The sequence below is a fragment of the Pecten maximus genome, chromosome 11 (genome assembly GCF_902652985.1).
Source record: "Pecten maximus chromosome 11, xPecMax1.1, whole genome shotgun sequence".
In the NCBI taxonomy this organism is placed as follows: domain Eukaryota; kingdom Metazoa; phylum Mollusca; class Bivalvia; order Pectinida; family Pectinidae; genus Pecten; species Pecten maximus.
Window position 1 is genome coordinate 5440229 of NC_047025.1, and position 26156 is coordinate 5466384.

General features: G+C 36.8%; 1 protein-coding gene across 1 annotated transcript in view; it reads left to right on the forward strand.

Annotated features, from left to right (window-relative positions):
• Nucleotides 1-16822, forward strand: part of LOC117337450 (putative tyrosinase-like protein tyr-1) — a 30320-nt gene extending 13498 nt beyond the window's left edge. The window contains exons 2-4 of the mRNA XM_033898438.1: nucleotides 8673-8912; nucleotides 13166-13278; nucleotides 13448-16822. Coding sequence (XP_033754329.1) covers nucleotides 8676-8912; nucleotides 13166-13278; nucleotides 13448-14225 — 1128 coding nt within the window. The 5' untranslated portion in view covers nucleotides 8673-8675 and the 3' untranslated portion in view covers nucleotides 14226-16822. The remainder of the gene's footprint in view (nucleotides 1-8672; nucleotides 8913-13165; nucleotides 13279-13447) is intronic.
• Nucleotides 16823-26156: the final 9334 nt, after the last annotated feature.

The window sequence follows — 26156 nt, forward strand, 5'->3', positions numbered from 1 at the left end:
ACAAAATCTTTTATAGCCATTTCTAGTGTTCTCATACAGGCTGGCCTCTCCACAGCTCACCTGCTGTGTATTCACCGTGTTTCCCCCTCGTAATACCCATGCATTTACTGTTGTTTATTTTCTGTTGACCGCAAAACATTATTGGTGTTTTGTTATTCCTTTCGGCGTTACGCAGTGTGGTGTAATAGACACGCGCCCTTTGTATAATGTTATTGTAATTTGCTTATCTTCTGTGCCTGGAATTCATAAACGTTTTTGGGGGATTCAACTTTGAAATCCTTTACCTTTTTGTTGGGAGACAAAAATGAACTTAAGATGTAATTCCTAAAAGGTTTAGTTTAGCAGATATATATATATATATATAAGAAAAAGAAATTTGTCCTTGCGAAGGCAATTGTATAAAAAAAATAACAACAAAAAACCAAGAAAAAAACAAAAACAAATAACAAAAAAAAAAAAGACTTTGCGGCAAAGTCTTGTTTTTTTTGTTATTTTATATATATATATGTGTGTAGCGTTTCTGTTTCATAACCGTGTTTTGTATTTAATGGAATTGTTTATCGAAAGCAAAAGTTATGCTTGTTCGTCATGGCTATTGGACGTTTTGTGTACTCTAGTAGCAGGTGACTTTCCGTTCTCCTTGATTTCATGAATAGTGCATTGTGATTACAACATATGATACATCTACATTCAATGGTAAATTAGCTAAAAGCAATAGTAATTACCTTACTGAATGCATTATTGAGTATACATCATAAAAATTTGAATATGATTAACATATTTTCAAATATTTCAAATATATTTCACAAGTTTTCAATACCGATCACGTTTTCGAATATGAATCATAGGATATTTACATCAGGGTCTAAATATAAATGATATTATATCTGAAATATACATAACTAGAACATTTGTTTAAAAGATTTTTTGCAATATTGACAAGTCATACTAACCTAAAATCGTGCTTCAGATGGATTCTACATGAATCAGTAAGTAAAAACTGTTGTGTCTATTTCATGCACGTGTAAAGTGTTTTTGTGACCAGGAATATAATGTTAAGACGACAATCTGTGAACTTAATCTGTTGATAAATTTAGTATTTAGGACGAGTCCTCGAGGAACGAAATAGCTGTACGGCGCGCGCTGATAATTAAGTATTTAGGATGAGTCCTTGAGGGACGAAATAGCTGTACGGCGCTGATAATTAAGTATTTAGGATGAGTCCTCGGAGGGCGAAACAGTTTTACGGTGCTGATTTGTGATGTACAGTATCCGAAACTTAATTGATATTTAAAGGGTTCATTATGTGTCGTTTTTTCGAATCCTCTCGACACAACAAAGCGTGCGTCAATCATGAGCTATTTAGTTAAAATGAACCCTTTGTGCTGTTAATAAATACACTGAAAGGGTTAATAACTTGATGCTTGATTATATTTTATTGTATTTGACAATAATGTCAACAAACCTACCGTTTTCTACTGTGTTGAGAAATAGATAACGTCTTTCATCAATTTTATTTTTTCACTAGATTTTGTAGATTTAAAGTCTGAATGAGACATAAAAGATAACAATCGGTTACGGTAGCTTCGTCTGAAAGCAAATACTCGATTGTCTTAACGACACGGTCTGTACAATATTTGCAGTGGCTATTGCCCCAGGGCGGAGATATAAATTAACATTTCCGCAATATATTCATATGTAACACTGCGATTTATCGACAACGTGTTGTAAGGACACGCCCCGTAGGGAAAGTATATCGATTGGACATATTTACCACATAAGACTACGGACTGTTATTATGTGTTTAATGTAGGATGAAGATAAGTTTTTGTTCAGCCAATAAACAGGAAGTTTTTCTGACTCTGACGAAGAATACCGGAAACGTTCCGGTGATTACCGAAGATATATATACTTACGTGTATGGTTGTTATCATTGCGTCATCGGACACGACATGTTAATAGTTCATTAATACCTGTTTTAATGGTTGACCTGGGTCACGACGTTACGAGGTCATTTGTAAGTGGATCATAAATTATTTGATTTGTATGTCAAGATGTATTCAAAGGAAGGTCTGTTAGGTAGAAAGCTTGTGGGCGGACTGTCTCATGACGCCGCAGTCTCTTGAGAGAAAACAATAAATATGTTGGCACCGATAAGGAAACCAAACTGACTCACGATGAGTGACAAACAGACGATAACAAATCGCGTGCTTAGATCTCGAGATTACTGCCGTAAATGTTGCGTTAGTCATTATGCATGAAACCTAATTATTTTGTCATGTTAAAAGTAGATAATAGTTATTGTATTTGCTCACGGAAAACAATGATACTATTGTTTTGGAGATACATGTGATGAATTTGATTTCCATGTTTTGAAGTAGTATTTACATCAGATGTAATTTCTGCAGTAGATGAGCTGCTATCACATATATCATAAATTATATAGCCTTTTCTCGCTGTCATTGATTTTTGTGAAAGATGTCATTGCTAGTTATATTTCTTTTGTTACGTTATTAAAGAAAACGCAGAAGTATTAAGTCAACTAATTTAGAAGTTTTCAATGTAATGAATTGTAATGAATCTTCAGATTTTTTTTCGCATATTAAATGATAATGGTACATGTTATATATGGTCAGGGTCAAGTCTCGTGGAATAAGTGACCCGTAACCCTCTGGATATAATTTTCGGACAGAGGTCAGTTCTAGTTACATCTCGTTGTCCAAGGCGATAGAGACTTCTATTGTAGCTTTGCATATTGGCCCGTCTGGTGCATGTCCGGCTGTCTAACCTCGATGGCCGGCGGCTGATTTCTGGTCGAATACGGAATCTAACGCTCGTAAAACCAGTGGTCATGTTGGAGCATATGCATACATTAGTCCGACAAGATGGAATGCTGTTTTCACCTATGTGTTTCGTTCAGTCATACTAACAGAACTTGTTAGTAATTCCGCATAATACCCAACCGTAGCTGTGAGTAGTTCTGCGTGATTGTACTCGCGGTAGTTGTAAGTAGTTCCGCGTAATTATACCCACGGTAGTTGTAAGTAGTTATGCGTAATTATACCCACGGTAGTTGTAAGTAGTTCCGCGTAATTATACCCACGGTAGATGTAAGTAGTTCTGCGTAATTATACCGTCGGTAGTTGTGAGTAGTTCCGCGTAATTATACCGTCGGTAGTTGTGAGTAGTTCTGCGTAATTATACCGTCGGTAGTTGTGAGTAGTTCTGCGTAATTATACCGTCGGTAGTTGTAAGTAGTTCCGCGTAATTATACCCACGGTAGTTGTAAGTAGTTCTGCGTAATTATACCCACGGTGGTTGTAAGTAGTTCCGCATAGTCATGACCATGGTAGTTGTAAGTAGTTCTGCGTAATTATACCCACGGTAGTTGTAAGTCGTTCCGCGTAGTCATACCCACGTTAGTTGTGAGTAATTCCGCGTAATTATACCCACGGTTAGTTGTATTCCGCGTAGTAATACCCACTGAAGTTTTGAGTATTTCCGCGTAGTCATACCAACCGTAAATGTGAGCAGTTCCTTGAAGTTCTATGCACACTTTATTTAAAGTTCTGTATTTCACAACAAACATCATGACATTCAATGAGTAACAAGTAGCTTTGACGGTTATCTAACAACTAATTTGATGATCAGGATGTGATGAAAGAAAATTTGTCCGATGGAATAAGGGTTTACGAGGGTCAGGTGGCAAAGCAGAACGAGAAAGCTTGTAACAGAAGGGAACGGATTATAATTCACAATTAAAACTGTGCATTGTCGATACGCCACAAGGATACAATATTAAGCGTTTACCTTTTGATATTCAGGCGAATGACTGTTAACGAACGATATTGTGTAAGTCTGTTGACCTTTGACCTTGATTGTCAGACAAGCAATCTGTCTATACCGTTAAACTTACAAGTCACCGTGGTCAGCGATAGAGAAATGACATTGTAATTATCAATTAGTCATCGTTCAAGGTTCACCCAAAGGCATTACATGTTTCCTGGACAAAAAAAGAGATATTGTTGAAAGGAGTTATGCTATTTTTAGTGACTAGACAATCTGTTGAGTTGAAATGTTAAAACAAGTTGCGTGTACGCCTGTTACATAACCGGTGTTAACATGAGGTGACACCTCTGCTAACGTTGTCTACCTGGTATCCCATTAACTATCAATTATCTTTGGTTTTGTTTTGATCATCTTTCGCACTGTATACTAGCGTAGCTCTTACAACAGGGAAGATGATTCTCACAATTTACCGTCAGTTGACAATAAGGTACGGTAATAAAGTAAGTAGAACAATTGTTTAAGATCAAATCTAAGTAAAGATCACTCGCCAACCCGATAGAAATGGGTAGCAAACAAAAATACCGTGATACATCAAGAGGTTTACACAGTAACTCGAGTATAATTTCTAGTTAGACCAGGTGTTCCGGAAGAGGTAGTGTCTCATGTTGCTTCAACAAATCCAGAAATATCAAGTTCTCTAAATGAGAGCCCAGGACAGAGACCATATAGACTCTAGATATCTATCAATGTCCTTTTTTATAAAACCTGAAATTATCCGCCGTCATCCTTTGTTTTGGTTTTCAAGACAAAGACGTTTGGCATGTTTTTCCAAAGCTCGTATGAAACGTATTTCTTGAAATCATTTGAATATTTCCTATGGATGAAACATTTATCAATTTATCTTAAGTTAGTTGGTTCACGTATCAGAGACGTAAAACAAAAGTCCAAACAAGGATCTAAAACCCCTAAACAATGCAGTATACGTTTACTGATAGGAATCGCCAATAGTTCCCTCGCTAAAAATGATAACATGTCAGTTTACGATTTCTGATAAGAAACGCCATGTTCACTAGCTGAAAACTGGTAACACTGCAGTACATGAATACTGATGAGATTCGCCTATTTCCCTCTCTGAAAGCTTGTAACACTGCAGTTGACGATTATTGATAAGAATCGCCGTGACAAGAAAACCTTATGTTTCTGACGCAATATTACCTGATATATTGAGAAGGGTCTTTATGACCAGCGTTCTGCTTTGAACAGTAGAGATCATTCATACCAACATTAAGGAATACAATAGCAGGCTTGTCGGCACTACTGTACAATATAGATGTCATGACCTACATACGTTCTGCAAGGTGTCCAGTCTATTTTTTCTACTCACATGACAAAGGCCAAAAGAAACGCTGATGGTTTGAAGACATCTGTTGACAGAAATTATTGGGCGCCTCACTGTGTATATGTGGTATCGTGGTCAATGGTGTAGTGTTACTGTATGTATGTTTGTATGTGTGATATCATTGTATAAAGAAATCCATACGGTTACCCTATAGAATAGGTCTATCTTTATTAATTATACCAAATCAGAGTTCTCTTGTTAGTTGTTACTGGAACAATGTTAGAAGATTACACATCGAAAAACTTGTCGTATTCACATTGCGAAGACTGTCAAATTTTCTGTTTGGATTTTGATGATATGAAACATTATCATTACATTTAAATGTTCAGTGGTGTCACATAACATGTATTACCCTTTGAATCCACCATTAAATCTACAGAAGTAAGTGTCAAAGACACAAAATAACGATTGTGTACACATTCAGGCATGAATCCGCTACAACATCAGACCGAAAGTGACTTCCCGGTATATACAAAAATGGAAATCATAACAAAAACAAGCGGAATGCGATTATTCGTACTCTATATGTGTTCCGCATGATAGACACATCCCGTATGAAAGTACATTGCAAGTTGAAGAGAGCGATGGAATGACATGGAGAGTGTTTCTTTGCAAATCAGTTGATGTGAATTAGTTATAACTATTACTGAATCTTTCGGAACTTCCTTCTACCTTGATTTTTGACGCATGTTGCGAAGTCTCAGGGTTGGTAGGCATCATAACAATTGATTTGACAGATACCTTTAGCTAGTAGAAGTAAGTTGTTGTCAAATATGTCAAATATGTCAATAAACACCAACGTGAACCCTAAAGGTTTCTGGAGATGGATCCTTGTAATGAGTTATCTGATCAGTCTAATCCAGGTTTCAATATTTTTTGTTAATATGTATTTTTTTAACTGTCCTTTGTTGATGGTGGTTAATGGCGAAATTGTAAACAGCTTGTCTTTATTCACAATATCAACATAGTTGATTATTTGGTTAACTTGTACAATATATGCCCTGTTTGAGCAACATTCAGACCATGATAATACTTGTTTATATCTAGTAGAGAGATATTCTTATGTTATCGTGTAGGCATCTGCCCGGATTTCCTACAGTTGTAATCACCAACATCAAAATCTAAACATTAGCACATTATCAGTGAAAACATGCTCATTAAGGTAATAACTTACTTTGTAATGCGAGGCATTTAACTCATGTTGTTAAAATGTCTTGTAGATACACACACTAAAAGAATGTCATTTCCTGTTGACAGGAGACGGTATTCTCCAATAAAAAAAAAACTCCAATAATTCCCTCAAAGAACACCTCATTCACTTTAATTTGATTACGAATTAAGTTATAGTGAGATCAGTTGACATCTGTAATGTCCGTTAATCAAACAATAACATCCGTCGGCTTACTAGCAATGTCTGTCCAGTAGTTTCTGGTTACCTGAAATTCCTCATATAGATGACAACCGTTCTGTCGCGGAAGTTATTCAAGAAATGACGTCTTGACACCTATTATATCATGATCTCTCCCTTTGTGCTATTTGACTGGAAAACTTATGTCCGTGCAAAACCCTTTGTGCAATCATGATAAGCAAAACACTGGTGCCCTACTTGTCAACATTTGATAAACTGTATCCATTTTCTTTTAAAAAAGCTTTAAACTCTTCGCACGTTATTCCCGAGGGAATCATTTGACCTTCTAGGTTTAATTCCATCACGCCCTTCAGAACGTTGTGTGCCTGATCATGATATCTTGCTGTTCTTCCAAAAGTGACCAGATTATGTATAACATAATTTATGCAGGAATCATTTGACCTTCTGGTTTAACTCCATCACGCCCTTCAGAACGTTGTGTGCCTGATCATGATATCTTGCTGTTCTTCCAAAAGTGACCAGTTTATGTATAACATAATTTATGCAGGAATCATTTGACCTTCTGGTTTAATTCCATCATGCCCTTCAGAACGTTGTGCCTGATCATGATATCTTGCTGTTCTTCCAAAAGTGACCAGCTTATTTATAACATAATGTATGCAGGAATCATTTGACCTTCTGGTTTTATTCCATCACGCCCTTCAGGACGTTGTGTGCCTGATCATGATATCTTGCTGTTCTTCCAAAAGTGACCAGATTATGTATAGCATAATTTATGCAGGAATCATTTGACCTTCTGGTTTTATTCCATCACGCCCTTCAGAACGTTGTGTGCCTGATCATGATATCTTGCTGTTCCTCCAAAAGTGACCAGATTATGTATAACATAATTTATGCAGGAATCATTTGACCTTCTGGTTTTATTCCATCACGCCCTTCAGAACATTGTGTGCCTGATCATGATATCTTACTGTTCTTCCAAAAGTGACCAGATTATGTATAACATAATTTATGCAGGAATCATTTGACCTTCTGGTTTTATTTCATCACGCCCTTCAGAACGTTGTGTGCCTGATCATGATATCTTGCTATTCTTCCAAAACTGACCAGCTTAATATGTATAACATAATTTATGCAGTAATTATTATGTTTGGGGTAGGGGAAGAGGTCACTTGTGGCAAAACTGAACTCAGGTATTCTTTTTTTCTAACTTCTAGTATCTGTATGTGTCTAGTATTTTTCGCTTACGACACGAATATTTGTAGTCACCCAACAGGCAGGAAATGATTCCCCGGTGTCTTCTGTTCAGGGGACATTAGGGAGTCCAGGAATAAGGCCGGTTGTTGATTAAAAAGGATGATCGGGTTTGTTATTGTATAATGTTATTTCCATTGTTAGGCTTCTTGTAAAGAAATGAAAATATCGAGGTCATATTCTCAACTCTAGATATCCTTCGAAATGCCTCGTTATTCACTATCAACCATTAATATTTCCGAGGATGCCTTCGATATCCCTCGTTATTCAATATCAATCATTAATATTTCCGATGATGCCTTCGATATCCCTCGTTATACATTATAAACCATTAACATTTCAGACGATGCCTTCGATATACCTCGATATTCACTATAAATCATTAACATTTTTGACAATTCCTTCGATACACATCGTTATACACTATATTCAGACGATTCCTTCGATAACCCTCGTTATACACTATAAACCATGCCTTCAATATAAGCCGGCCTGTACCTGTTTCTGGCCTTTTTCCTCTGTGTCAATTCCAGACATCCACACGTGCCCGTTTCTCTTGCCCTTAATCCGGAGTTTGTCAGATGGATATCAGTAACTTTGATATAAGAATAGAATATAAGAATTCATTTATAAAAAAAAATTGAATATAAGTATTTTTTTCTGGGATTGGTCCAATGATAACCGGCTTTTAATGAGGTCATTATGAACGCAGGCTTTCATTTTTCTCAATTTCCTTATCATATGCTTATTTCACATATAAATGTCAACAGAATTTGTTGTACTCATCATATCGTTATACACTATATTCAGATAATTCCTTTGATAACCCTCGTTACACACTATAAACCATTGTTATTACAGACGATGCCTTCGATATACGCCGTCCTGTACCTGTTGCTGGCCGTTTTTCCTCTGTGTCATTTCCAGACATCCACACGTGCCCGTTCTCTTGCCCTTAATCCGGAGTTTGTCAGATGGATAAACACTTTATTTTACCTGCCTCCGGAGGGACAGTTGCGCTACCGCAAAGAATACCGCCTCTTGACCGATCAAGAACGTGGTGATTTCCACAGAGCTCTACTCATGCTTAAGGAGGACAGGGTATGTATTTCTATATATATATATATAATTAACACACTTGTATTATAAAGCTTATATAAACTAATTGAAAAGACGCATGACTAAATAGACTATAAATACCCTTCATAGCATGGCAGATATGATGTCGTAACTTAATCTATGGTGACAGCGACAGTTTACCGTCGAAATGGCAGTTCTGAAATGAATAGCCTAGTTTTAATCAAACGAGAACATGCTTAAACAGCAAATGCTTAGGCGATATAATTATAAGTAGTGGATCTTCATGGATCTTCCCATTGCCATTTAATAGTCGATGGAGCTTCCCATTGGACAGTCAATGGCACTTCCCATTGGACTGCCTAAGGAGCTTCCAATTGGACTACCAATGGATCTTCCGATTGAATAGTCCATGGGACTTCCCATTGGTTGTCAATGATTCTTACCATTGGACTGCCTATGGATCTTCCAATTGGACTGTCAATGGAACTTCCCATTGGATTGCCTATACAGCTTACCATTGGACTGCCCATGGAACTTTCAATCAGACTGTCTTGCTTTGAGATTTATAGATGTGATATATATGACATCAGAGCTATCACGCAATATGTTTTGCTGCAATGCTCTGTCATTTATAACGACAATAAATACAATCAGTAAATGTTGTTAAATGCTAAGATTAAACACTCACGTGATAAGAATATCAACAAGGGTAGAATACAATACAATAGTCACAAAATCAAATATGTATCACGATTTAAACAGACTGATCACAATGTTTCTCATCAGGAACTGTTGGCCAAATCATATTTCCCCTTTTATTCCATAGAATTTAAAGTCAATGAAAATTTTTCTATAAAACGTTAACGTAAATCAATAAAATAATGTGTTTAGCTACATCATCTGCCAGACAATTACGTCAAATGTCATTTGTTAGTAACTATAATATAAGAGTAGAAGATATTAGTTAATTTATAATAAAAAAAACTTTGAATATAGGTATTTTCATTTTTTCGGCTAGGATTTGTCAAATGATAAACAGCTTGTAATTAGGTCGTTATGAACGCATGATTTCATTTTTCTCAATTTCTTTATTATATGCTTATTTCACATGTAAATGTCAACATAATTGTTGTCCTCATTATATCATTTTAAAACAAATTAACATTTATGATTAATGTTCTTTCTCTTTGCTACATATTATGTATTATCCCGTCCTGGTCGTTTATAAGGTTGTTAATCTGGACTATATTCACAGTCCACATTACAGATCACATGACCATAGCATGTCATTAAGGTGTGAACTCCCAAAAATCGTCACGCTTTGCACGTCGAGTCATGATCGGATAATGCATATTATAGCTTGACATCAATCATCTGGATGATCATGATTTGCAGGAACTCTTCCGGTAAATTGTAAAAAAAAAATACACACATGCTGTCATTTGCGCCTTTTAATAATCAGAGTTAGATACAGAAACTATAAAAATGGATTAAACTATACCTTATAGCTGTGTCATCCTTCTAGGTCTCGTCAGTAATGATAAGGGTCGAAAATGTTGATACTGAGGGAACAAAAATAGGTAGAAAGAAATGTTAAAATCTGGATGGGGGTACCATCCTCCATTATCTAATAAATTGTGTAATTTTCGTGATTCTGAATTTCAGAAGAACGTCAAAAACATGTGTATATTCTTAACCATTTCACTATTCAAATTAATTAAAACGTGCCATGCAGATTACGACAAACAAGATTATCTTTTAATAATTTATGAATTGTAAAACACTGTGTAAGGGACGTCAGCTTTTGTTAACTTTTACATGAATGAAGTGGCTAATAAATGATGGTAGCGTGACGCTATTAGGTTGACATGTCACCAAATGTATTCATAGAGATAAGTAAAAAATAATCTGACGTCCGGTTAAATAATTTATAATTTTAATATACATATCCGGGGCACTATAAAAAAAACATTAATCATTAATAATGCGGGATTTAAGTTGGTGTGTTTAGCAAACATAACGGGATTGTAAACATCCGGGAAAAGACCTACTTCACTCGCTAACCATCAACAGCTCACTGGAATATCACATTAAGCTGTTGAAGCGATGGTTTTGACAGGTTGTGGACGATCCGTTTTTGACATGTTTATCTGCCTGTACACCGACAATGACCTGATAGTTATCCTGTATGTCGTTCATTGCCCAATACCTGCCATGGGGTTAAAATGACCAAATTCACAATACATGACTTGATGATCTGGATAATACAGCGAGATCTTGATAAGCACGAAACTGGCCCCTTTTTATTCACCTAGCATGAATTTAATTGTTTAACATGCACGGATGTCCGTCTCAAAAACTCTGTCAAAAGGAGAAATAACGACAGGGTGATATATAATGGGAAAATATAAGGTTTGAGTAATCTTATGGAAACCATGTTGGGAAATGTTGGCTGAGAGTCATTTGGTCTGTCAAGGTAAACTCGAGAAAGATGCACAGAAAGTAACGGTGGTACTTTTAACCAGGTAGATCACGTTATCGTTAAACTGTTTGATGACAGAGGATTCAATGTTTGACAGACAAGAGGGAAGACATTTGATTTGCTTTGTGGTTTAGGGATGAACTCGTCGTGTTGTTTGTAGGCGAGATCGGTCAGGCTGAAGAGTACGTGTCAGTGTATTGTGGGCTGCCTCCAAACTTCCTCCTTTTGACACGTGTTCACACTTTATGTTAATTTCTGACCTTTGCCTTTTAAGACCTAGTTATCCAAGTATGCTGACTATCATTAAGTAGAACCTCCATATTGAAATGTCTTTTCATTTATGACGTTAACAAGGAAATTTCTTTTAATAATTTTATTTAATTGATTGCAGCTGTAGTCATATACTCATTCCCCTTTCTGATCTTGGATGTACACAATTTCTCTGTATGCCTCTAGGGTATGTAAGATTTCACGCGCTGACTTTCTTAACCGGAAGTGAGTGACGTCATAATACATGAGTGACGTGTGGATATTGTGCATGTGTATCGTGTTTTTATAAGTTAAAAATAACGCGTTGTTGTCGTTGTGACATTCGGTAACAGATCTATACACTACAGCTTATGTTGTCGAATTGGAAATATCCGATTTAATAAAACAAATAGTTTAGACCTGCTTTGCTTCAATTTTATTTAATTTCTTTCATTTTCGACTTTTGGCCAACATCGGACAACAAAAGGATACAAAATGACATGTTAATTATTGTTATTGGTTTTATACAGTTAGAAACACATAGACATTCCTTAGACAAATAGTATCTAAAATAAGGACATTTTGTTTTTGGACTGCGTGTTTAAAATATCGTTGTTTTCATTATTGAACAACCAAAAATATGTCTGGTGGGTCTAGGGCCGAGAATGTTACATTTCTGAAATCGCTAAATATCCAAATAGGGATTTCGTCTGAACAACATTCCTTTACATTCAAATGTAGGTGCACAATCGTTGAGACCGGGTAACATTTCGGTGACGACCAGCATCTATCATGAGCTTATATACCATTTATCAATGCAACGATCCCGGATACATTTTGTATAATTATCAATTTTGAAGTAATACAATTCAGGGACACTATAGACTTTGTAGGTAATAGAAATGGCGTAGGGTTATACCGTCTTTACATTGATGATGTATGTGGGGAAAAAACTTTACCCCAGGGTGAAATTTCTAAATGTACACCTCTTGGCGGTGTCTCGGGTTGGAATAATCGCCCACAAGGCATCAGCAATAAATAATGAGTTATATACATTAGAAACAAAATGAATTAAACTGTATCATACAGCTGGTTCGTCTACCTAGGACTTGTCAATTATACTAGGGGCCCAAAGTATTGATACCAATGAGGCGCTGAGGAACTCAAAATAGATCTAAAGAAAGTCAAAATCTTGGCGGGAAGGTGCGATAGCCCCATAATTCAATTAACTTCATGATTTTCATTACTGTAAACCAATTTGTTTTCGCGTCAGATACGTTTTGCCTATTTCGCGGGCGATAAAAACTCGCGAATATTAATTGCCTCGAAAACATTTTTAAATCAAAGGTACAGTAGGCCTTTTAGGCTCTAACTCGCGAAATCAAATCTCCGCGAAGAAGTGGTTAGGCATGAAAACGCGAAATTAAGTCATCGCGAAATCAAGTTGATTTACAGTATTTTATTTCAAAAGAACGTCAATCACATGTTTATATTGAGAATTATTTTACATCTGTTATTCAATTTGTTTTTGTTTGTGTTCCAGTCGGTACAACCGAACAAGTATGACGCCTTGGCATCCCTCCATCATCTCAACACAGCAAGTGGGGCTCACGGCGGTCCAAACTTCCTCGGCTGGCACAGGGTTTACATAGTATTGTAAGTATCATTGTACTCACTCAACATCTATATGGTTGAGGAGAGCAATCAGAAATCCGTGAAAATATCTCCTTGTAGGCGTCCTCAGCTTCACTTTTGTATGTGAGTAATTTTGTGTATCGCTGAACATTGATTCTCATGTAATTGTTTTCTCATCCTATTCTTACAGAGTGGAAAACGCCTGCCGTGAGAAAGTTCCGAACGTCACCATACCTTACTGGGACAACACACTCGACCAAGGTCTTGCTGATGCAACGCGGTCGATCACGTGGTCGCCACTGTTTCTAGGAAACGGGAATGGTGTTGTGGAAAATGGACCATTTCGTAATTGGGGAACACCGTACGGATTATTACGACGCAATATCGGGTCAGAACGTACTCTTATGACCGCGACGAATATAAACAACGTGTTACGAAGACGGTGGCTGTGGCAGATTACACATCCAAGTGGCCAGGATAATAGTAACTTGGAGCTCCTCCATAATAATGTCCACGTGTGGATAGGTGAGCAGATGAGTCGAATCGAGTCCTCCTCATACGATCCAGCATTTTTCGTACACCATGCTTATGTGGATTGTATATGGGAGGAATTTAGAAATAGGCAACGCCGAATGGGCATAAATCCAGCACGGGACTTCCCGAGGATTGTCGGGGAGAATGAACAACTCCCGCTGGTGCCAATGGGTCTAGGAAGACTACTCGTCATTGACGGCATTAATGATATATTCACAAGACGGATTTATAGATGCCAGGCTAGGCCTAGGTGTGTTCCCAACACGAACAACTGTGGGTCACCCTATCTTCGCTGTGATTGGTCCACCCGGCGGTGTCTCCCCCTCATCATGAGTAGGCCATCTGTGTCGTTTACTCAGCCAGCACAGCAGCCTTGGTGGTCACGTTTCAATAGGCGGACGACAGGACAGAATAGTTTTAATATTTTTGGATAACAAAAACAACAGATTTACAAACATTACATTGTTCGGTAAATTGCTTTAATGCAAATGGCAGAATTTGGAACAAAAAATTGGTGTTGATATGCATGAAAATGATTTTAATCTAAATTCAGGGCAAATGTTGTATCGAAATCGTGTGTTGTAAGTTTCTCAGAACGTGTGTGATAGCTGTATAAGAAGGTGAAAGTGAAATGTTCCCACGAATGTGTGTGTGAGTTCCCCGGCGATACAAACATATCCAAGTTAGGCCAGTAATAAGCCTAACACTGTGTGTCAACTTTGACGATTTGACTTGAAAATACCGCTCCAAAAATGAATTAATGTTATATTATTGATTCAATAATTCATGACGTCACAGGTTATCGTTGCCTATGAAAAAAACATGACGTCACATATTATTGATTCAATAACTCATGACATCACATGGTATTGTTACCTATCACACAATTCATGACGTCACATGGCATTTTTGCTTATTCCATATTCAACAGATCCTGACGTCACATATTATTGTTGCCTATCCAATAAGTAATGACGTCATACATTACTGTTGACTTTTAATCCTTTTGCGCCTAAAACGTCATTGCAATCGATGTTTATTATAAATAGCGTATATATAAATGACCTACCAGGAATAAGGTATAAGAGCGAAATGACTATTTACCCTTCGTTTTGTCAGTATATGTGAATACTGAGATGGTACAGAGAGTGATTATGTAGAAATGGAGAATAGTTTTTTGAGTGATAATTTATAAATTGTATGCATGTATGTATGTGTTTTCGTAATCTGATTATTGTCCTTCCGAAAGGTTCTTGATGAATCAGAGCACACTGGTTCTAAACACGAAGATTTTTTAATTTTTCATGGTACCGAATCAGCATTTGTACATTTAGACTTCTGAGTTTGATATCATTCTAAGTTTCCATGCTTTTTAAGTAATTTATCAGCAGTTCTTGTGAAGCTACATCGTTGATATTGTAGACATTTAAATGGCGTGAATCTTATGGTAACATATTCAAGTGTTTTCGCCATATGAAGCAATAATGGAAGATTTAAACTATAACTGGTTGGTGAAAATTGCAATAAACCGTCTGTTTTTGTCAGTTTGCTTGATGGACAGTCACTAGTTGAATGTTTATTTTGAAAGACAAATAAAACGTAGTTTTTTGCCTGTGTAAATGTGGGTGTGGGCGAGTAATTCTAGTGACCATGCTACCGTATAAATCTGAAGTTAGTAATTTACAATCACTGATTCAAGCATTTGTATGATATGTAGTTCTGATTGAATGTTGACGTAAATGTGTCCCTTAATTGACGATTTAATATTCCTGGAAATCGCTTCCCTTTTTAGTGGACACTTTTATTCTTAATGGCCACCAAAGGCACTGAGCAGTTTACGAATATTCAAGTTTAAAACTGAACTTATTCAATTCAACGAAAAAGTAACATCATCTTAACTGAGTGTTCTAATCATTCGAACTTGACAATTGTTGTAATGTTCTTGTGATGTGTTTGTATTAGAATATGTTAACTTATTTTAGTTATGTTCTGTTTTGATCATTAAGAATTATCAAAATAAAATATTTTGCCACGTTATAACAGAAACCACTAGAAACGGTTGATGAACAAAATAATCTTAAATTAAATGCAGTCGGAATTTTATAATTATATCCAAGAAATTTAACTTCTTAAATAATATCAACTACAGTAGAAATAGTCGATAACAATTTAGCATGCACATCAACTAAACTTGACCTCCAAGCTTCCAGTGTGTAACATCACTTTATCATTTTCTCACTTTAGTTGTAAACAATTGAGTACGAATGGAAAATGTTTTTATTTGTTAAGTTATGCAAAATATAAGTACGATTAAGCTTCAGTAGTCGTCTTTTGCCGACCTCGACACAAGAACCATCAACCGAGTTGTATTTGAAATGCATGTATCTTCTGTGTAGTCTGACGTACATTTGTTTTTGTAAATAATAAGAAGAATTTGCGAATTAGTAATAATCGCATAAAATGTCCAAAGTAATTTAATTAAAACATTACCTCAAAGTGTTGCGCTTGGTTGCCGGTTATCATCGTTCTTGTTTATCGTTAGCATGAGACTCGTTTTGGTATTCGAGTGAGCCTCGTTCTAGTAATCGTAAAAGCCTCGTTCTCGTAATCGATAAAGCCATGTTTTATTCTTGCATATTTTAGTATGTTGCATTGTTTTACTTGATAAGCTTGATGAGATGTGGAAAATATTGTCAAATATGGTAAATTTATTTACAACATATCAAAACAATGATTATTTACGTGCGAAATTTTAACAACTTATTGAAAACCTGTTTCCTATTTCAATCTGTATTTGAGATATCCCAGAGAAAATCTCAAGCAGTTGAAACATATGTGTAAATAAATGCGCATTTCTTGGTTGTCAATTACCTCTTCCCCGGTTCTTTGATTTTAACCGTACTCCATTGTTGTTGTTGGCAAGATATCTTATATACCTATTAAACAAAGCGATCAGAAGTATAGAGTGTGATAATAGAATCTACAACTCTACTTCATTGTTGAACGAATAAATGCGGAATGGTAAAGCCAATATTGTCTTCTAGTTGTCATTACGCATCGCTCACACAGACATAATACACAAAAATACATGCCAATACATAAAAGGTATTTTGATGGAGCAAGTTTCAAACCTCATAAATGTTATGACGTCAGACGTGTTAAATATGTTTTGTTATACCTAGCAGTTCTGTCTTCACCATGCAATTATAGTTCACAGTTTGAGAAGTGACTGAAATCGGATTTGACCTAGATTTGTATGGCGGGTGTCGTCGTGACCTAGATTTGTATGGCGGGTGTCGTCGACGAAGCAGAAGGTCAAATCTGATATTTTGCTCATATTTTGGTCTCGGTTTTTCAGTTTTAAGGTGAAATTATGGTTTCGTTTTTTTTTTTGTTTTTTTTTTGACATTCTTCGTTGTGTTTATATAAGTTAGATACAATTGCATTACGAGGATGAAGAAAAGATGTTTTAGCCAAAGCACAACAGAGCTTCATTCTCAAATGATAATGTTTTCATTTTCACTTCGCTCAGTCTTGCATGTCTAGTCTTATGATTTAAAACAAAAAGTTAGAAATAACTATATAAAGGCAAGAAAACGAACGATTGCCTTGATTTTTTTTTGATTTTTTTTTCTCAACTTCTTTTTTTCACACAAAATCTCCAACTACCTACATAATTCTACTACTGATCTCTTCAGAATATTTCAATTATGTAACATTCTTCTCATACGATTTTTGAAGAAGCTGCAAATCTTGTCGCATCTCCCGATTAAAATCGGATTTCAACAACTACGTTGAATGTTACAGATATAAAATAAAAGTGTATAAACCGAAAGATAGAAGTATGCTGAAGAGATCAGTAATAGAATTTTGTAGGTTGGTGTATATTTTGTATGGAGGGAAAAATAGGTAAGAATTTCAATGACGATCGAGGGTTCTCTTGTCATTATAAATGGTATGTAGGCATTTCTGGCTATTTCTAATATAAGACTAGACATGTCCCTGTGCTACGCCTCAATAAAATTCAAATCACTTCATTTCCCGATGAAGATTTAGGGTCGCGTGCTTTTGTTCCGAGAGGCGAATCACTTGCTGACACGTGAACATACTCACTGCATGTTTACATTAGCGATCTAGTTTTGTTCCGCCTCAGACTTGAAAACACTTTCAATTTGTGAATTGTGTAACATTGGTATACACTTATATGAACACAAGTGGAACAGCTGATTTATGTGCTAATAAAAAATGTCAGTTTAATGCAGACAGGATCTGACAGAACACTGACACTCCCGATAGCACAAAGTTCATACCTTACGTATGCGCAGTACTGTTGATTTAATTAGTGGTCACAGAAAACGAAGCCTCAATTTTAACACAATTAGACAACACAAAACAGACTGGTATCAGCAATATGTTATATCGAACGCATGGTCACTTAATATCGTAAGGCGTCCCTTTGACTCATTATCTATGACAATGGAGGACACAAGTTTCGGGCCGTCTAACTACGCCAATTTTCAAATCAATGTTTCTCTACTCAGTTTTATCAGAACTTACATCCCAAAACGCCAGTGACAACGAACTCCTATTTTGCAAGAACATCGCATTCATCCCCCACTAATCTGCGACTAACATTTTCACACTTTTCCCGAGCTCTGAACTCTTGGCTATAGCTCTGCATCGGGTATACGGTCATAGAGGTAAGGCTTGAGATTTTGAGAAACGTATGACATCTGTTAAAAACCGCAAGACTAAAAATCCAACATTCATTCACACTTTCAATCCCTATAAAATAGAGTTTTAAAAGGTTTTGTAGTGCAAATGGTACTCTTTCGCAGTTCACTTCATTTGCACGAGGTCCACTTCCCTTCAACAGTCCATGCAAGTAACAAAATTGACTATCAAACCTTAAATATATTGCGATTCGAAAATTTACTACATCACCAGTTGTAAATGTTTGCGAAACATTTTAATACTGACTTTAAAATGAAAATGCTGGCAGTTTCGCTTCAAACATTGTAAAAGTGTCACTTACAACATTAAATATCAACTCAATGTAATATATATATATCGCTTAATGCAAACAATAAATTGAGCTCACAAGCATTTCTTCCTTCTAGGGCTAGTCATTGATGGCTATACGGCAATTCAGTAGGACATCCAACGTCATTTAGGTACCATAGGAATGGCCAAAATTGACCCTTCGTCAAGGGATATCAACTATTTCTGATTCAGCCAGTTTCATCTTGCGAAAGGTGGCAACTCTTATATAGGAGAAACGTGGCCTGCGGGAACTAAAGGTTCACCAGGTATAGCAATGTAAGGTCCGGGTGTCATAAAGCACCTTCAATATTAATTAGACCATCATAGTCATAGAATACACTGAAAATTGGACATAGAACTGCATTATGGAGGTGTTTAGTTCCTTACATATAGGACCCGTTAATGGCGCTAAGGACCAAATATCAGTGTCACAGGACATAGTACGTGTCTTCGTTAAACTTTTATCTGGATATTCAGGACTCGACATCCAAAAAGCTTCATAATATCATTTGATAAATAATGCATTCATCGAAATAAGCTTTGACATTAACCTCGCTTTGAATACAGTCCCGTGTGGACACGTTTCTAGCCTAAGAGCGCCGTATCAGAGGAACTTATTCTCTTTAATTACTCTTTGGTTCAAAGCTGTTGGGCATTAGATTTCCTTTGAGTCCAGTATCCAGCAGACATTTCTCCAGTTTTTTTAACAGTGATTTCAGAATTCCTATCCCCTCTATCCTGTTTAAGACATGTCGGGGTTGGGAGCCCAGTTTTATCCCCCAGTCCTGTTTGAGACATGTCGGGGTTGGGAGCCCAGTTTTATTTCCCCAGAATCTGTTTGAGACATGTCGGGGTTGGGAGCCCAGTTTTATTTCCCCAGAATCTGTTTTAGACATGTCGGGGTTGGGAGCCCATTTTTATTTCCCCAGTACCTGTTTGAGACATGTCGGGGTTGGGAGCCCAGTTTTATCCCCCAGTACCCGTTTGAGACATGTCAGGGTTGTGAGCCAAGTTATATTTCCCCAGTACCCGTTGAGACATGTTGAAATTGGGAGCCCAGTTTTATTTCCCCAGTACCTGTTTGAGACATGTCGGGGTTGGGAGCCCAGTTATATTTCCCCATTACGTGTTTGAGACATGTCGGGGTTGTGAGCCAAGTTATATTTCCCCAGTACCTGTTTTAGACATGTCGGGGTTGGGAGCCCAGTTATATTCCCCCATTACCTGTTTGAGACATGCCGGGGTTGGGAGCCCATTTTTATTTCCCCAGTACCTGTTTGAGACATGTCGGGGTTGTGAGCCCAGTTTTATTTCCCCAGTACCTGTTTGAGACATGCCGGGGTTGGGAGCCCATTTTTATTTCCCAAGAATCTGTTTGAGACATGCCGGGGTTGGGAGCCCAGTTATATTTCCCCATTACGTGTTTGAGACATGTCGGGGTTGTGAGCCAAGTTATATTTCCCCAGTACCTGTTTTAGACATGTCGGGGTTGGGAGCCCAGTTATATTCCCCCATTACCTGTTTGAGACATGCCGGGGTTGGGAGCCCATTTTTATTTCCCCAGTACCTGTTTGAGACATGTCGGGGTTGTGAGCCAAGTTATATTTCCCCAGTACCTGTTGAGACATGTCGGGGTTGGGAGCCCAGTTTTATTTCCCCAGTACCTGTTTGAGACATGCCGGGGTTGGGAGCCCATTTTTATTTCCCAAGAATCTGTTTGAGACATGCCGGGGTTGGGAGCCCATTTTTATTTCCCAAGAATCTGTTTGAGACATGTCGGGTTTGGGAGCCCATTTTTATTTCCCCAGAATATGTTTGAGACATGTCGGGGTTGGGAGCCCATTTTTATTTCCCCAGAATCTGTTTGAGACATGTCAGGGTTGGGAGCCCGAAATATATTTCTTTTACATAGCCTCACACGGTATATATCTTTCCTAATCGTTATCTTTGAATCATTCATTTATTCTCTAGTTCCCTTACTTTAAATACGTGGACAATTAACAGTATTAAAACAAAGAAATATACACGAAATTGTATGTCTCTGTATATATCAGCATAAATATTGTATATATCTAATATATATATGCTTACATTTACATATATCCACACTTGTAGATGACAAAAACCTATGAAACATTTTTCATATCATAAACTGTTAATGTATTATAATATTATGTTTTTATAGATTAACCTAGGGTCTCAGGGGATCTTCTTTATGAATACAAATATGGTATGTAAATGTTTTTTTACCAATGCTTACACAATCACACACATGAGGATGCCGGCGACACATCTAGATACAATAATGTCTCTCCAAGCCTGTACACCACGACAGAGTCAGATAAGTGAAATCAAAATCTTGACTGACATTTAAAGGCGCTATATCTTCGACAAATTATCTTCTACTGAAGACAAGAGTAATTTATTTGTTTGTTTTTGTTTAACGTCCTATTAACAGCCAGTGTCATTTAAGGACGTGCCAGGTTTTGGAGGTGGAGGAAAGCCGGAGTACCCGGAGAAAAACCACCGGCCCTACGGTCAGTACCTGGCAACTGCCCCACGTAGGTTTCGAACTCACAACCCAGAGGTGGAGGGCTAGTGATAAAGTGTCGGGACACCTTAACCACTCAGGCCACCGCGGCCCCTAAGACAAGAGTAAGCAGTTATGATATATTGTATGCAACACATATGTACTTTACAGTATAAGTATACTCCTAGAGGTCAAGACTTTATTTTCTTTTGTATTATTTTTTATTTGATTATTTATTTATTTATTTATTTATTGCTATGGTTTTATAGTAAGGAAATAATTCATTATTTCCCGAATTTTTTTTTTTATCGAATTGTAAATCTATATTTGGTATGTAAATTTCGGTCTAATAAAGAATCCTTTCAAGGACGTGTTAATAAGCCTTTTTATGCATATTTAATATATACATATATATATAAATTGTACATATTTCTATACGGCGAGTACCATTGTAAGCAGGTTTGTGACAAGCCATGTACATGTTGTACATGTAGGCGGTGTGTCTCTTATGGAAACTTAAAAATATATTTCCATAGCAACATCATAACAGTTTCTGTCGTTTTTTAACGTAAAACGGTCATTTTCTCAGACATTTTGACTTGTTGACCTTGATTTTAAACCATCAAATCAGAGTACTTATAGATAGTCGAATTTTGTTTACTATTTATGGTTTTCGTAAACATGTTTCCATTTCTCCTATTTTCCCGAAACTTTTTTCTTTCATTGATATATGCAATTTTCACAAGCACAAACCTTACATTTAACATTTACACTTGCGCTTCAGTAAGAACTACGATCCGAAACGGATATAAATACGAATGAAAGATTAATGTAAACAAACAATACAAGTCAAACGCAAGTCTCGTTTGGACGAGAAGTTATAGAAAATATCAAACTGGACTCTCTTTTGGACGAGAAGTTATGAAAAAAATGTCACACTGGACTCTCGTTTGGACGAGAAGTTATGAAAAAATTGTCACACTGGACTCTCGTTTGGACGAGAAGTTATGAAAAATTGTCACACTCGACTCCCTTTTGGACGAGAAGTTATAAAAAAATTGTCACACTGGACTCTCGTTTGGACGAGATGTTATGAAAAATTGTCATACTGGACTCCCTTTTGGACGAGAATTTATAGAAATGTCACCGTGGACTTTCGTTTGGAAGAGAAATCATAGATAATGTAACAGTGAAGTTATAGAAAATGTCACCGTGGACCCTCATTTAGACAAGAAGTTATACAAAATTGTCACACTCGACTCTCGTTTCGACGAGATATCATAGAAAATGGTACACTGGACCCTCATTCGGATGAAAAGTTATAGAAAAAGTTACACAGGACTCTCGTTCGGACGAAAAGTTATAGAAAAAGTTACACAGGACTCTCGTTCGGACGAAAAGTTATAGAAAATGTTACACTGGACTCTCGTTCGGACGAAAAGTTATAGAAAATGTTACACTGGGCTCCCTTTTGGACGAAAAATTATAGAAGACGTCAAAGCGGACTCTCGTTTGGGTGAAAATGATAGAAATGTCACAACGGAGTCTCGTTCGGAAGAGAAATTATAGAAAATGTCACCGTAGACTTTCGTTTGGATGAGAAATTACAGAAAATGTCACAGTGGACTCACGTTTGGAAACAGAAAACGTAATGACTGTATTTATTACTGTTTGAAATGTCATCTCAAATCACGTTAATAAACATGTTTAAAAATTGAATAAGAACATAAGCTTTTAATCACTCGCTGTCAGTCATATAGGCTCTCTTGATTGTCGGAATGTCCCGTCGGCCAGTACAGTTTGGAATAGTCTGAAATAACGTGCAGGTATTGTCACCAAGCCGACTCCGCATATCTTGAGAAAGGCCATCTGTACCCCTATGGAGAGTGTAATTGACATGAAAATCATACATGCATCCGGGTTCTAGTGTGCAATGGTACAGCCGTTCCTAAAATTTCAAAAAATAATCAGACGCAGACATATACGATTTTTTTCAAGGTTACCGCATACATCAGTTTTCAAATTCAGCGAATAGGCCTCCCTTTTTCCCGGATCAATCGTCACCAGATGGAAGAATAACTCTCACCATTGTACATGTTTCAACCTCATTCTGCCAACAAAATACTTGTTTATTACTGATAATGACATTTGAAAAGTTATATTACAAATTGCGTTGAGTTGCATGGTCACATCAACACAATTTGATATAAAAAATTCAAAGTTCTGGGGGTTTTTTTACCAGAAAATAAAAATGTTGCTAACAGAATTAGTTTGAACCATCTTCAAAGGAAACATAATCTTTCCATCTGGTGCCGATTTATACATGGGGAAAGGGGGGGGGGGGGGGGGGGGGGGGGGGGGGGGTAACAACTTTGATTCTTTTTTTTTATCGTCGTCATAACAAATTTCGTGGTGAAAGGGCGTTCATTTTGCCTATAGCCCAAATCGAAATGCATTTCAATTTACTTGCATGTAATCTGTCTGAGACATTGGAAATTCTCTCAACATTAGATCTAGGCGGTAATCGAGAATTACAAATGTACAGCTACAATTAGAGCGCCAATATCATAACGGATTCCTTGAATCAATTATCTTAAACAATATTTATCAAATCGACAATAAGAACACTTATAAGATTGTTTCCAAAATGTAAGCATGGCGGGTAATACAACGATACGGTCGTCGGATAAGCGGATTAAAAAAAAAAACAAAAAACAAAAAACAAAAAAAAACAACAACACAAAAACCGTGTAATATATTTTTTATTTTTATTTTTTTAGGCCTAGTCAATAGATATATAAGGTACAGTACACAATATGGAAACTAGTAAATTAAATTAGTGTGTGAATGAAGTATGACGAGGGAGAGCCCTCTTGTGAGAGGACAAATATTGTAATGTGTATTGCTATAAATCTGAGTGAATAAAATGTTTGTTTGAAAAAAAAAAAAAAATTTGTTTCCAACATTTGGATTCTCGGTACAAATTTTGAGATACCGCTTCTGGTGTGGTACCCAGTTCTCAGTAAATTTATTTGCTGTTTTATTGTTTTAGGTTTAATAAGGTAAAATTGTATCTACTCTTTCTTGTTTTTTGTTTGTTTTTTGTTTGCTAAGAATCACAAAGCTAAACTCTAATACTAGATTGACTCCCCCTAGGTTGAAACTTAGGAATCTAGCATTAGACATATCCTAGGGACCAAAATCGTAAAAAGTTCAATTTTATTTGTAATTTTAATATTCTAGAGACAGGGGGCCAGTCAATTTCGGAGGATACTGTATCAGGCCCTTGTGGTTTATTGTATAAAGGTTTAGTTAGGTAAGATATCATCTACCCTTTCGGAGGATACTGTAGCTCGCCCTTGTGGCTTATGATTTTAAGATTTGATAAATGTAGGTAAAATATTATCTACCCTTTCGGAGGATACTGTATCACGCCCTTGTGGCTTATGATTTTAAGGTTTGATTATGTGAAATAGTACATGCCCTTGTGGCTTATTGTATTAAAGTTTAATTAGGTAGAATAATATCTGCCCTTTCGGAGGATGTTGTATCAGGCCCTTATAGTTGGTTTATAACTGAAATAATTTAGTTTTACATTAACCAGCTATTGTTAGCAAAATTCAGATGAATAAAGGGAGGCAAATCAAGTTCAGGAAAAAATGTAATAATTGGCAATGGAGACAGTGATTTGAATCTAATTAATCATGCGTTCTGATACATGTGCACTCATGTTAGAATAAATCGAGGACGCGTTCTTTCCTAGAGTGGGTTGTGTTACCCTGGTAAGTATATACTAGCCGCAATATAATATTGAGCTAGAGAGATCTTTAGATCGATCGGTTGAGGGTAAGACTAGTAAGCCAGAGGTCCCGGGTTCGATCCCTAGCGGAAGGAATGATTTAAAGTTAATTAACCATGCGCTCTGTAATATCTAAAATGATATTAACCTTGATATCATTTCAAATATATACCTGGTGTGAAGACTTATTCATGTATGTATGATGAGATCAATAGGCTCCTAAACGAAATACAGACTTTCCAAGAAAGTTCTTCTTCATACTCTGATGGCGGTAATAATCCTAAACCGTGGGCTCGAGAACTAGTCCCGAACATTCCGTTTGTGAAAAATGGCCTAATGTTACTGATCAACACACATGGGGGTGTCAGAGGTGTTGAATGTCACGCTTAAGTTAACAGGTGGTATATACAATCACGTCTGATGTGGTCACGGAGGCGAGCCTAAAGCTGACCGGTGTCAATTTAGCATAGAGAAGAGTTAAGTTAGAAATAACGAGTTCATTAATCATTCAAGGTTAAGATGTGATTCTGCAGACATTCTTGTCATAATTGTCAAAAATCTGACCTAAAAACAATTCACTAACGCGCGCGCTCACAGGAGAATGATGGGATGCTGTCCCATCACTGGCCTAAGGCAAGGTATTATACTGGTCATCGTCAGAAGTTCTGGTCAAATCGTCTGTAGTAGTGGTCAGTTTATTACCGACCTCGACCTAATAACTGGGTCAGTTTCACAGACCTCGGCCTAATAAGTAGGTCAAAATCACAAGCCTTGACCTAATTAATGGGTCAATATTACATACCTCGACCTAATTAATGAGTCAATATCACTAACCTCTACTGACAACTAGGTCAATATGAAAGCCATCGACCTTACCTTACAATATGCCATGATAAACCATATGACATTCACGTCTGTTCTTAACTTGGATTTTATCTTCTTTGATATATTTTTATGCATCAAAATTATGACGGCTGGGCTTTTCATGGAATG